Source organism: Oryzias latipes, chromosome 15, assembly GCF_002234675.1.
Source record: "Oryzias latipes chromosome 15, ASM223467v1".
Lineage (NCBI taxonomy): Eukaryota > Metazoa > Chordata > Actinopteri > Beloniformes > Adrianichthyidae > Oryzias > Oryzias latipes.
Genome location: NC_019873.2, coordinates 9979545 through 9992430, shown reverse-complemented (window position 1 = coordinate 9992430; position 12886 = coordinate 9979545). Strand labels below are relative to the sequence as shown.

Sequence of the window (12886 nt, the reverse complement as noted above, 5' to 3'; positions counted from 1 at the left end):
CACAGTATTTTTAAACAGGCTTTTCTGAAAATACTTTAACATGTAAAAAAACAGGACATAAAAAAATGTATTACATCCATTCATACTAAATGATAGTGATTTGTGATGTTCATTTTGTAGTGACAACAGTGTTACTAATGTCTTTTCAACTTGATTCTATTTATATACCATAATCATTCATTCATCTTCTTCTATTTATTGAAGTTTGCACGTGGAAAACATGCAAACTCCACACAGAAAGATCTCCCATTGGTGGACTTGAACCGGGGGCCTTCTTGCTGTGTGAGGCAAGAGCGCTAACCACTACGCCACCGTTCAGCCGCTTTATATAAGCAGTTATGTGTAAACATTCCTCTCTAACATTACATATTATTTTTCATTTTTCATATTTTTTCAGATTAATTGATAAGACCTGGAACACAAAAAGGAATAGAAATGGTCAAAAAATGGAAAGAAAAAAGGAAATAAATTATAATTTACTATAAATACAGTTAATACCAATTTTGAATCATCTGTAAAATCTAAGATTACAGTAAATTGGAAAATAAATGAGTGATATTGTAACAGTCTTGTAAAATGCTGGTTGTTAAGCTTAAAAACTGTTATGTATTAACTTTTAATGGAAAAGAGACCAAAAACAAGATTTGTTTTCCTTCTGCTCATTAAAATTCACAAGTGGAATTCAGTTTGATCTTTTGAAAAAATAAAAATAAAAAGGGAAATACAACTAAAATATTAAATAGAAATGTAATTGAAATGGAAAAACAGCTCTGTGAATAGAATAAAACAGAATAGAACTATATATTGATCCCACAAAGGAGAAATTACCTTATAGCTTTAAAACAGAGGATGTTTTATAAAGAACACTAAAAATACACCTAAAAATCCTCATTATCAACAACAACAACAATGTTAATACATGTTCATATAAGTAAAGTACAGAAAGAAATTATTTAGATGTTCTAATCAACATTTAACAAAATAAATTCAAAACAAAATACAATATAGAGGGAAAAGGCTATGGCCTCACTCCTTTTTACTCCATTCAAAACGTAGTTTTCCCAGCTGCTGTCTTTGGGTTTGTTCCTCACCTGTTGTCCTTGTCCAGTTGGTTGATATCATTCTTCTTTACAAGCTGCCTCAGCTTTGCCAGGTCAGCCTGCAAAGCTGCCTTATGTATCTTCCCGAGGTCCTTGTCTTTCAGGTCATAGCCGGCAGACAGCACGCTCCCGTTGTCAGGGGTGCCATGCTTCTTTTTCTTGGTAAAATTGAAGATTTTCTTCATCTTTTTGAGGCAGTCCTGTGCTAGATTCGGCCAGGCCGTCACTGCCTTCCTATATCACCTGCAGCACGGGGGGGTCACTGCTGACGGCTCCTCCATCCCTAAAATAAAACGCGCAAAGCGGATTAGAAACCTGTCAGGAACTCGGGACAGTAGTTTGCTGTCTCGCAGGGGTTTCACAGAGACTGAAATACTATGTGTCGTGCATATGACGCGGCATTAATGCATATAGGATCTGGTTACTGTAAGCCGGTGTTGGGTGACGGAAAAAGACCTTAGCTGTCGTGCTAACGGAATCGGCAATAAAAGCACTGATAACTGCAAAGCAGCGCAGGTGTTTGATCACAGACGTTGATGCGCTTACAAGGATCATGAGCGGCGCCTACATCTGCGAAAATCAGCGGTGGGAAATGTGTTTACAGCTTGATACCACACAAAATTGTATAATAACGGAGCTTGACAGCCTGTTACCACGGCGACAACCGTCCCAGAAGTAATAGCTGGCTAATACATTTATTCGTTTTGGGGGTTTTTTCCGTATGCAGAAGCATTATAAAATAAAATAAAAATTCAAACTGAAGTTAATTTAAGAAAAATTAAAATATAAATTAATTTTTTGTTGCCAAGCAACGAGATCTAGCTTCCTCGGCCATTACTGCTGCGCCTCCCACGTCGTCGTCACATCGGAATGATGCAAACCGCCACATTTAAAATGATTGTGATTGGGCAGAGAAACGCCCGTCGTTACAAACCAGACAGAAATACGCAAAAAGGACGCTCAGAGCCCCAAAAATGACTGCGGACAACTAATACAGTGGAATAACTGTAATGCGGCTAACTATATGCTAATTAGCAAGTGCTAACACTAGTACAACAACAAAAGAGATTTTATGTAAATTACGGGTTATTTAAAGACAAGCAATAAAGTATTAGATTAAGGTGTTGACAATTATATAAGTGTAGTTAACAGTAGCAAAGCGTGTTAACTACAGAACTAACCTGTTGATTGTCCGAATCAAAGACACAAGCTAACAAATCGAAAAGACTGAAAAGATGGGCGGTCTTTATTTTTTGAACCAATCAAAAATGGGAGAAATTAGTTGGCAACTGTGATTGACCAATAAGTGGCTTCGAATTCTGATTAAGGTTGGTTTCCCTTCAGCGACGGCCAGTGTTTATTAGCATTTACCACTGGGGAGCGACATTTCCTCTAAAATTAAAACTTGAAGAGTCCACCGGTATTTTAGAATCAGAACCAGCTTTACTGGCCAAGTATGTGTGGACATACAAAGAATTTGGTTTTAGTGTATAATGCTCTTATGAAGGACAAAGCAAACTATAAAAAGATGTAAAAAAAAAAAAAAAAACATTTAGGCCGGTTTGGGAATGTTACCCCACAAAAACAAAAATAATGTATAAAGTTATATTATCACACAAAAGATCAGCCATGTTTTTTCTGTGATGTTTGTTAAAAGTGGGGCGTGCGCAGCCCGTTAAATTTATTAATCTGGCCTGCCTAGTTGGAAGGCATTATATTGATAATCCTTATTTACCTTTTCCCTGTAATTCTGGCGTCAAATAAGTTGACCTTTGCTGATGTCCAGAAAGTTATTTGGCATTCATGTTTCAAGTTGGAAAGTCACATTTCTGATCATTCCAATACCACATGAATGCAGCATTTCTCCAAGTTAGCATTTTTCCTTGGAAGGGCATTAACCCATTTGTGAAATTGCCACCAAAAATAAGGCCAGAGTGTTTGAAATAAACCCCCATAATGTTCTGCTTTAAAGTTTAATTTTCAAAATTAGGTCATTTCTCATTTCCAAAACTATGCATCTGCTCCCACACTTGTCAAATTTTAGAGCCTTGAGTGGCCCACAAGTCAAGTTTGCCCAGCCCTGGGTCATGGAAAAATTAAAATGTCAATTCCTTAAAAGGCATCCGTTTACATTTGATGAATTCCTCTTATAAGCCCCTGCCAACCCACATAGGTTCTCATTTTGACTCTGAGTAACAGCTGCGTCCAAGGAATCTGCCAGCACTGCCCCAGGCAACCACACCTACCTTCTGCAAGTTAGCAGTGATTGTGCAAGGCTCCACAATTCTGTAAGAATATTGGTGTTAGTGGGCAAGACAAGCTGCCTAGATTGAAGTCATGACCTGATAGGGACCCACAAGGAGCAGAAGCTTGGCTCCCTTTAGGGTATAAGGGGCAAGTCAAAAAGTACAAAGGGATTTAAAAATTAACTTTTTGCTGCTTCAAGAGGCAGTAGGAAGTCCATTCCATCCAGTCTGACATATGATAACCCCTCAGGCTCATTTGGATTTATATTCAAACCACCATTGTGTTAAAACATTTTATTCTAGCGTCAAACACAACTCAACTGTAGCATTACTAGCTGTAGAGCTTCTGCTGAAGCTGCTGTTGTTGTTGAGGACCTTGGTCTTCAGAAACATGCTCCTTCAAGTAGTGGATGGATTGGTAGTAGTCTTTGCCCTTCTCATGGTTCTGGCTGAAGGTGGTGTAGGTCCCAGGAGGGTACAGACCATACAGGAGCCTGTAGTCAAAGCCAGGATAAGGAGAACCCCAGAAACCACCAAGTCCTTGGCCTGGAACAAGCACACTGGTGAAAGCAGCTCCAGGCTGCACGGGCTCAGCCGGGTAACCAAACTCTTCCGTCTGCTGCTGGTAGTTGCCAAGTTCAGCTTCCTTCACTATATTGGAGCTCTCTCCAGACTGGAGGACAGGTCCAGGCTGAGGTTGAGGGGCTGGTGGGAGAAATTCCCCAGGTCCCATGGCTTCAGCTTGTTCAGAAAAAGTTGGGGGAGCAACTACCCACCTAGTTTCTGCAAAGAGAAAATCAGTTCAGATTTTGTTCAGTGCAAGAGTTACATTAGCTTAGTTACCTGGCATGCCAGCTTGAGCCCCTCCAGGCTGTGGGGAAACCACTGCAGGCTGAGAGACAGGAGCATTGTAAAACACTGCAGCAGGAAGTTCAGTCTGGACAGGCAGGGAAGCTACAGAATACCCTTCCACAGGCATGACAGAGCCTTGACCAGCTGATGGAGCTGCAGGAACAAACTGAACAAGGTTCAGATCCTGCATTGGTGAGTAAACTGGCTGAGAGACACCGCCTGCAAAGGAGCCCCGAAAAGGTGCAGAGTGGGTCCTCTCCACTGTTCTGTAGGAACCTGCAGAATTTGTGCTGCCGCCATCTGTGGCCTTTGAGCCTAAAAGCCAAGAGACACATTTACAAACAAACTGGCATATTTCTGACCACAGCTGCAACACAAAAATGAAGCATTACCTTTGGCAGGAAAGCCACAGGACTCTGAAACCAGCAATGCAAGAAAGGAAACCCTAGAAATGAGAAAAGCATTAAAACTCATGACACTACCCAAACTAGGGCCAAGACTCTGTTCCTACCTCAGGAAGCACCTCACAGACTCCATAGTGAGCACCAGAGTATGGAAAACCTTAGTGAGTGAGGGGTTATAAATGTGAGCAGACCAATAATGACCAATCCCAGCCTAACGAGCAAATAACAGACAGCTGCAGGTGAGATCAGCATCAGGCCTCACCTGAGTTAAAAAATAAAACTGAGTATAAAACAATCTCTATGAGAAGACAGTGTCAGAAAAGTATGAACATTTATGAAGCAAAAGCCTTTATTGCATAAACTTGTGATAAAAAATGTCAGTCTTCCTCAATGCTTCACTGAAGAGCAGATGATCCACAAATTGAGCTCCTCTAACATCTTTATGAGTTTGGTTACCACAGTCACAAGCTGTTTCCTGTTGGAGATCAATTTTTAATGTATGTTGGATTTTGTTGCTTTCAAGCATTCAAAACAGAAAATACCAAAGCATCTCTCCAACCCGCTCTTTTATCCCCTCCTGTTTCTCTTCGTGTGGATGGTGGCCCAGTCTAAACTGGGAAAGAAATCTTTTCTTCCTGACGGGTTGGGGAAGGGGGGGGGGGGGGGGATTGAAGTACTTCTGGGTCTGGGAGGGTTATGGCCCTGCAGATCATCAGTAGGTCCCAGATTGTCACATCCTTGACCAGGACCTAATCACCTGTTTCCATTGGTAACACCCTGCCCAAACTCATTGTCTGTCTGGTAGCCAGACCAAACGGGAGGGGTTTATGTCATGAAATGCTCCTTGTTGTATCTTGTGTTTAGTTTAGTCAGGCAGACTTTTACTTCTTCTGGATGCCCTCCCCTACTCTGAGGTCTCATGAGAGAGTAAGAGATGCCATCAATATCTCATCAGGCTCCTATATAAGGGGTGGTCTTTGTGACCTGTGTCTGTGTCCTTGTGCATTCCAAGGTTTTTGAGTTCTGTTGTTCTGAACCTAAGGAACATTAAATCATACGTTTATTCGAGGAACTGTGCCATATCCTTTCTGCTTCTGAGTGTACTCTGTCAGCCAAACAGTAACATGTTTAGATTGAAGTATCCTTTGACTTTAACAGGGCCTACAGTAACTCCATTCTTGGTGACAGATGCCCTTACATCAGAGACTCTCATAAGCTCTTTTTGGTAAGTCCATCTCTAGTCTTTGGCTTCAAAATTAACTCCAGTCTCAAGTCAATGCCTTAGTCTTTTTACGCACAGTTAATATTCATGTCTTACTATTAGCAATTATCATTATGCTACTTCAAATCAACTAATGGAGACACAATAAGGTTGTTTCTACAATCCAAATTTAAAAAGACAAATTGCATTGTTTCTGTCCCAAGCTTAAGTCTCCATTCCCTGTGGGTGGGACTCTAATATGACAAGTCCAAGTCCCCAATCCTGCCTCACATAACATTCTTTGTCTCTGAAGCCTCTGCCTTTCTTCCTGGTTTCATGTTTGATTGAATGTTTGTTGACATCAACAGTGAAACACTCAGGCAGTTATTGTTGCTCATCAAACAATCAATTGTTCGTCCTCTCTCATTATGGATCTTGGTTCTCTGATCCAGAACCGGCCTCTATCAACTGAGATCCCACAGGGAGGAAATCATTGTGCTTTCAGTGGTTTTATTTGCTTCTTCCGTTCTACACTTACACAAGCTAATTCAGTATTAAACATGTTAATGGCTACTTTAAAAACATAAACAAACAAATAACGGAGGTGAAAATATGCAGAGGGAACAATAATGAGAAGAGCTACAGAAGTAAAGAAAAACTTCTCTCAAACATGCAAGAGACGACCACACAAAACTGTGATGCAATTTATTAAAAACAAACATAAATATAGCACATGGCAGTCATGACAAGTTCATTGTAACATTAATTAGCATATTATCATAGCTTAATGTGAAATCTTTTTTTGTTTAGAGATGATGCACCATAAACAATGCAATGGGATCAGACAGAACACACACAGGTCCCTTCTTCGTCCTACACATGATCAGGTCTTCAGTCTCTCATTTAGCTTCTATTGGTACTTCACAATCTTTACTAAGTGTAGCTTTTTTTTTTACACACGAATTACATTAATGAAGAGTAACACATGAGGTATAAGAATCGAAAGATGAAGCACCGATAACAAGCTGAGGCAAACTGTTCAGACTGCACATGCAATTGGAAGTCTTTATTTTCAGGATTTTCTTTGCAGGTTGGGAATTTGACAGGATTGTCCGGATAACTTTCAACACATGGTAGAGCAGGAGATTCTATGGAGTTCTGCCTTATGAACTTATGAGTTTGCTCCAATCACACACCCAGATGGTGCCTGGAAAAATTAAGGAAAGGCAAAAAGAGATGGACAAGGCAGGAGAATAAACAAGAGAGGAAGGATTAGAAGAGAAAGGGATATATGTAGAAAAAAAGGAATGGGTTCATGATTGGATGAAGAGGATGGACAAAGACAAAACAATTGATAGGGGATATGGCAAAGGAAAATTATGAATGGATGGATGAATGGACAGATGGATGGATGAATGGATGAATGGACGGTTTGAGGTGCAGATGAGTAGATGGGCAGATTGATGGATAAACTGGTGGGTGGTTAAACGGATGGATGAACAGACTAATGGATGGATGGACAAAGGTATGGGTGGACAGATGAATGGTTGGAAGGGCTGATTAGTTGATGGGTGTAACAATGGATTGATAGATGGATGTTGGATGAACAGGTGGGAAGATTGAAAAATTGACAAATGAATAGATGGATGGATGGATGGATGAATGGACCAATGGATGGACAGACTAAAAGGATGGATTGACATACAGATTGGTGGACAGATTGGTCTTGGTGGTTGAATGTGGTTGGCAGATGGAGGAGCTATGGTCCTGCCTTCAATCTTTCTTTTTCTTCAGTTTTCCAACCAAGTTTTCCAATCATTAAGGAGGAATGATAGTAGGTGTTTTTTTTCTAAAATAACTTTGTGACAATTAAAAAAAAAAGAGGTTGGTGCAGTCTCTGTTTATTTCAACTTTGTATTAAAAACAATAAAAAGTAAATTTAAAAAATCTAAGCCAATAGTGGAATGAAAGGATGGAACTTTAACAGATTATCTAACAATTGAGGCCCAGGCCGTCTAAAAGTGGGTGAAGAGCCATTATGCAATAAGGGTTATCATTTTCCTCCACCAAGTTCCAGGTCACATTTCAACATGAACTAAAAGCTTACCCAAACTTCTACACACATTTACTTTTAAGAAAATTAAGTTATTCAGTGGCAGGGGCCATTCCATGCTGCTTTCAGTTGTCCTCTAGTTTTTTTCTTTACTGCTGAAAACCTCATAGTTTCCCCTGGTGATGAATTTGATGCACTTGCGGTAGCAAGTCACAATGCGGGTTTGGCTGAGCTTAAAAGCCATGGACATGATGGCCATGCCCACAATGATGAACAGCGAGATGAGCATGAAGTAATTGGGGTGTTTGGGTATGATGTCGCCAAAACCAATAGTGGTGAGAGTGATGAAGCAGAAGTAGTACGGATCAAAATCTGTGAAGTCTTTTTCCCACAGAGGCAAAATCAGACCACCGAGGCAAATGTAGGCAAATACGGCAAAAAGAATCAGCACAAAGGGAACGTCGAGCTGGTCCATTCCATCTCCTAATCCTGTGAAGTCCCACACGATAAATCCTTTGGGGGGGGTTGGAAGCTGATTCAGTTCTGGGCAGGAGAAGGTCCTGAGCAACGGGCCCTTCCTCTGTAAATTGTCCCTGGCGAGAATCTTTTCAAATATCTCTTTGTTGTTTTGGAGCTGGATGGACTTGTGGCGGACATCCGCCTGGCTGCGCAGCACCTGCCGAATATCGAGGGGCTCGAGGGCCACCACATCGCGGCTGAAAACAAAGGTCCCATCGTCGAGACCCTGGCGTCGTGAGTCCGATGCTCTGTCCTGGGCTTTCCCTGGTGACCAGGTTTGGGAGCGCAGATCCTTAAAGAAAGCATGGGCCTGAACATAAGCTTTGGTCATCAGCAAAGCCAGAAAGTCTCCCACATCCAGTATGACCAGTAGCATGAGTGGGATGCCCACCATGGCGTACAAGACACACACCACCTTACCAGACAAGGTAACCGGGTAGATCTCCCCGTATCCTGCAAGCACAAAGGAAACTGTAAGTTTTTGCATCAAAATAAAAAAGAAAAACTGTACAGGTGCATTCATGTGTGACCTCTGAGCAAAAGGCCTCCACTGTTAGGAAAGCAGAAGCACCACCATCACTACTGATTCAGTTGCAATATATTAGACTGCTTACAATTAGGATTAAATTGAGTTACCTCTAAAATGACATTTTCCAAAACTGGAAACAGATTTAATTTGAGTTCAGTTCTAAAATCTGTTGGTGTCAGTTTAGTTATTGTCCGTAGAAGACGCTGTGGAATAAGGCCAGTGTGACCACCAGAAAGCAGCAGTGTCAGAATCACACTCTAAATTCTTTATATCCTGGGAGTTCTGATGGTATCTCAGCGAACTTGAAGTCAAACACTCCAGAGCAGAGGTTTGTTGGGTGTGAATGCAGAGGAGGGGGGCTCAAACTGGGGATCAGAACATTAGTGTGAGCAGATGCAGACCTGGGAAGAGGAAAAAGACCAGCCTTCATGGAGAACAAATGCCTCTTTCAGATTTCAATGACCTGTTTACTTCTTCTGAATCAAAGCTGCTGCTTGTTCTTTACATTGTTTTCATTTTGCGTGACCAAGAGGTTTTCTCTGCCTTTTCCTGTCCTTTACTATTCTAGGGTTTCTCTGTGCAAAACGACTTCACTAAAGGATTACCAAACGTCTGCAGAGCTGTTTGATGAAGTAAAAGTGGAGTTTTTCAAATAGGAGAACCGGCATGATGAACGCATTTTTAAAGCACTCTCAGTGGTCTTTTAATTATGATCATGCCGTTTTGTGACAAAATAAAAAAAAAAACCTCCATCGTTTTCTAGTACCCGGTTTCTGCAGAGCAGCAGTAGTTCATTAGAAATTCACTTCTGAGTTGTGGGTGGGACCATTGGCATGACCCTGCCCCCTTCCAATCACCAATACCTGAGAGCTCTCTTTTTCATTTTTTCATCTGCTCCTGATACACAACGATATGAATAAAGGAATACTTAGAAATGCAAAGTTGAGCTTAATGTTTTTTAGGCTGTTTTTGTTGTGATTTCATAAAAATAAAAATAAAATCAATTGAATGAAGAACCTTTTTCTGTCAATTTATCCCACTTTAGTGATATTTTTTTTCTAATAAGAAAACAGAAACAACTTGTTTGTGACTGAAAATAATACATTTCATGGACAGCGAGAAAAACAGCAAAAGCAGAGAGCAAAGATTGATTAGAAATCAATGAAGGAATTCCTTAGAAAATATATTTCCTCTCTGTTTGCATTCAACATAATATCATTTTGTTTAAATAACAAAATGGCTGGTCGACTATTTTTTGTCTACTGGGCAACTTGAAGGCTGTTCTTACCAAAAGTGTAGTGGTTAGTGAAATGCTCAAGCTAGCGGTAGCTCACAAAACATCTGCTGCATTGCTCTTCAAACATTTTTACAGCTTATAATTAGTTGACCTTTGGGTTCTAGGCAATTTCCAAAGGAGATTTTGGAAATAAAATAGTTTTTGCTAAATAAAAGTAAAAGGAGGTGAACAAATAGATTAAGATTGAAAATTGAAATTCGAATTGCATGTGAAAAAATCTGAGAATTTATTGTTTGGCCAGCCATCCTTCATCTACTTTCCTAGCTCATTTAAAACGAGAGTACTGGACTGATCAAGTCTGAAGACAACCTAAGAAAGCACAATACTTAAAAATTGGAGATTCTAAAATTAAATTCTGGCTCACACAAAACCAAGTTAAAAAAGTTTATCCTTGATTGTTCTTCCAATTTAAAAAAAAAAAAAATCAGTAAACTGCTGTGGATAAAAGCATCTGCTAAACGGAAAGGAAGGGATGACTGTTTATGAATGACATCCACAAATAAACTTGACTTTTTTCTAGGATTCCCTCTAAAGGAGTTAAGAAAAGAATAAATGAAACACAATATTCAAACTATCCCAGCATTTTCTTTAACAGACCAAAAATGCTGATGTATAAACAAGGTCTTAATTGGTTGAGTTTGTGGGAATCCAGTCAACAAACCAACAGATAACCTCTCTGCTTCTGTGGTGATGAAGAAAGTAGTACAGTCTGTAAGTGCTTTGTCATCTCCTGAGCCATTAGCCATTAACTGACATCCTTCAACCACTTACATGGTTCTTCACTTAAGATGATTAGAGGTTACTTCTCGAAAGACTATGCCTTCACTTGAAATGCTACAGAGAACGTCATGATGAAAAGAGGCGTCACAGATTTTTGTGATGAGGTGGGAACAAAGTTCACTGAACAAAAGACGTCAACAAGGACTTGAACATAAAATGAAAAAGTAACGTTCAAGCACAAAACATGAAGGAAATATTTGTCTTTTTGCTCAGCTGTGACAGAATAAGGAGTCTCTGAAGCATCACATGTCAGTCGGGAACTGTACCAGACTGGCAGACGGGGTGGTGGTTCAAACCACACTCCTAAGTCTCCCTGGGAAAGTCTATGCCAGGGTACTGGGGTGGAGAGTCCGATAATCGAACCTCAGATCCAGGAACAACAGTGTGGTTTCGTGAAACAGGACCAGCTCTACACCCTCTTTAGGGTGCTGGAGGGTTCGTGGGAGTTCGCTCATCAAGTCCATATGTGTTTTGTGGATTTGGAAGGGCGTACGACCGCATCCCCCATGGTGTCCTGTGGAGGGTGCTCTAGAAGTATGGGGTCCGGGGAGCCTTACCAAAGGACGTCCAGTCTCAGGAGCCTGGTTCGCATTGTCGGCAGTAAGTCAGACCTGTTCCTGGGGCACGTTGGACTCAAGCAGGGCTGACTTTTTTTACCTGTTCTGTTCATAATCTCTATGAACAGAATTTGAACAGCTCTCTGCAGATGATGTTGTCCTGTTGGCTTCATTGAGCCAGCTCGGCTGATCAGGCTTGTGTGCGTTTGGAAGAATTTCTGACCAATCAGCATCAACCTTCGTGTCCATGTCTGGGATTGGCTGGCTTTTGTGGCACATTTGTAATAAGGTCCCCTGCTCTGTTGAGAGAGACATTCTCTCAAGTGAAAATTGTTTTGTTTGCATACATTTGTGAGTTTCAAGTACATTTTTTCTGTTTTAAGTGCAAAATAACTTTTTGAGCACATACAATTTTGAAAGTTTCATGCTCAAAACAGTGAGTGTTGCACATGGAATTATGGCACTAAAATCACTCCTTACTAATAGCACCTGTACCAAAAATCCATAAGACTCAAACAGAAAATGTACTTTTTTGTGTGATTTGCGTCTTTTCTTTCTTTATGTTTTTTTGTTTTTCTCTTACTTTTAAAGCAGAAAAACAAATTCTCGGTGCAGCAGTTCAGATCCAAATGATGAATTAAAATAAACTTCTGTTGCATAAAGAATTAGACATTTATTGACTCACCTACTGTTGTGAAAACTGTGCAGCAGAAAAACATTGAGCCAAAAAACGTCCAGTTGTCGGGATTCTGGAACCAAATGGAATTAAATGTCTTCATCTTCTTTTCCACCTGATCTACCATGCAGCTTTGAGAGCAGGAGGTGTTCTCTACGAATAAGAAAAAACTAAAATTACTTAACACAAAAATTTAAAATCAAGATAATAAAATAAAATAAAATCCTTAAAGAACTTGTGTGGAAACTTACGACTGTGATTCCGGACAATATCAACAATTTCCCCTAGAAACTCGCGGTAGTCCTCCTGGATCTTGGAGGGCTTGTTTCCCCCTTCGATCCGCTGGAAGATGAGCGCACCCAGCACTGCGTACGCAACCAGCGTCCCGCACAGCGCCAGGTGCGGGAAGACTCTCCAGAGGGGCGCCAGGCATTTCCCACACCCGCTTCCAGCGCTCATCCTCTTTTTCACTGACAACCTGCTCCTTTTTTCACAGAAGCTTGAGGGGCGAAGCGCGCGTCTGTGCGTCACTGGAGAGAAAGGCAGAGGTCTGGCCAAGAGCGCGTGCCAGCTGCGAGACCGCGCGCCGCTGAAACGCAAACTGCTATGGCATGTGAGGAAGAGTGAGAACAGTTAGGTGCTGCATGCCTGTCAGACTAACACATAGAGAAT

At 40.9% G+C, this 12886-nt stretch overlaps 3 protein-coding genes across 11 annotated transcripts in view; all 3 read right to left on the bottom strand.

Annotated features, from left to right (window-relative positions):
- The window catches only part of ankrd26 (ankyrin repeat domain 26), a 39207-nt gene extending 36845 nt beyond the window's left edge, over nucleotides 1-2362 (bottom strand). For 7 of the 9 annotated variants that reach the window (XR_002874763.1, XM_023963288.1, XM_023963291.1 and 4 more), the window contains exons 1-2: nucleotides 2282-2362; nucleotides 1092-1383 (exon numbers count right to left, since the gene is read on the bottom strand). Coding sequence is in view for 8 of the 9 variants with exons in the window: in XM_023963288.1 (XP_023819056.1) it covers nucleotides 1092-1285 (194 nt within the window). In the remaining variant the exon portion in view is untranslated. Of the gene's footprint in view, nucleotides 1-1091; nucleotides 1384-1646; nucleotides 1804-2281 lie in introns of those variants that run through there. The other 2 variants (XM_023963295.1, XM_023963289.1) reach the window with 2 other exon arrangements.
- A 1263-nt stretch (nucleotides 2363-3625) lies between these two features.
- LOC105355753 lies at nucleotides 3626-4767 on the bottom strand. The gene is made up of 4 exons (XM_023963720.1): nucleotides 4710-4767; nucleotides 4591-4643; nucleotides 4190-4513; nucleotides 3626-4129 (listed from the first exon to the last, which is right to left on the bottom strand). Exons 1-4 carry the CDS (start codon nucleotides 4733-4735, stop codon nucleotides 3678-3680), a joined length of 855 nt encoding a protein of 284 aa, XP_023819488.1. The 5' UTR covers nucleotides 4736-4767; the 3' UTR covers nucleotides 3626-3677.
- A 1529-nt stretch (nucleotides 4768-6296) lies between these two features.
- kcnk18 (potassium two pore domain channel subfamily K member 18) lies at nucleotides 6297-12859 on the bottom strand. The gene is made up of 3 exons (XM_004077215.4): nucleotides 12466-12859; nucleotides 12224-12367; nucleotides 6297-8828 (listed from the first exon to the last, which is right to left on the bottom strand). The coding sequence occupies exons 1-3, from the start codon at nucleotides 12671-12673 to the stop codon at nucleotides 7993-7995; spliced, it is 1188 nt and encodes a 395-aa protein (XP_004077263.1). The 5' UTR covers nucleotides 12674-12859; the 3' UTR covers nucleotides 6297-7992.
- Nucleotides 12860-12886: the final 27 nt, after the last annotated feature.

What these genes read in the sequence shown, in the direction of transcription:
- LOC105355753 (XM_023963720.1), bottom strand. Translation starts at nt 4,735, where the DNA reads ATGGAGTCTGTGAGGTGCTTCCTGAG. An exon ending in TCTGTGAGGTGCTTCCTGAG is followed by an intron (nt 4,644 to 4,709) that starts GTAGGAACAGAG and finishes TCTCATTTCTAG; the next exon opens with GGTTTCCTTTCTTGCATTGC. An exon ending in CTGTGGCTTTCCTGCCAAAG is followed by an intron (nt 4,514 to 4,590) that starts GTAATGCTTCAT and finishes CTTGGCTTTTAG; the next exon opens with GCTCAAAGGCCACAGATGGC.
- kcnk18 (XM_004077215.4), bottom strand. Translation starts at nt 12,673, where the DNA reads ATGAGCGCTGGAAGCGGGTGTGGGAAATGCCTGGCGCCCCTCTGGAGA. An exon ending in TATTGTCCGGAATCACAGTC is followed by an intron (nt 12,368 to 12,465) that starts GTAAGTTTCCAC and finishes TCTTATTCGTAG; the next exon opens with AGAACACCTCCTGCTCTCAA. An exon ending in CACAGTTTTCACAACAGTAG is followed by an intron (nt 8,829 to 12,223) that starts GTGAGTCAATAA and finishes TTGTGCTTGCAG; the next exon opens with GATACGGGGAGATCTACCCG.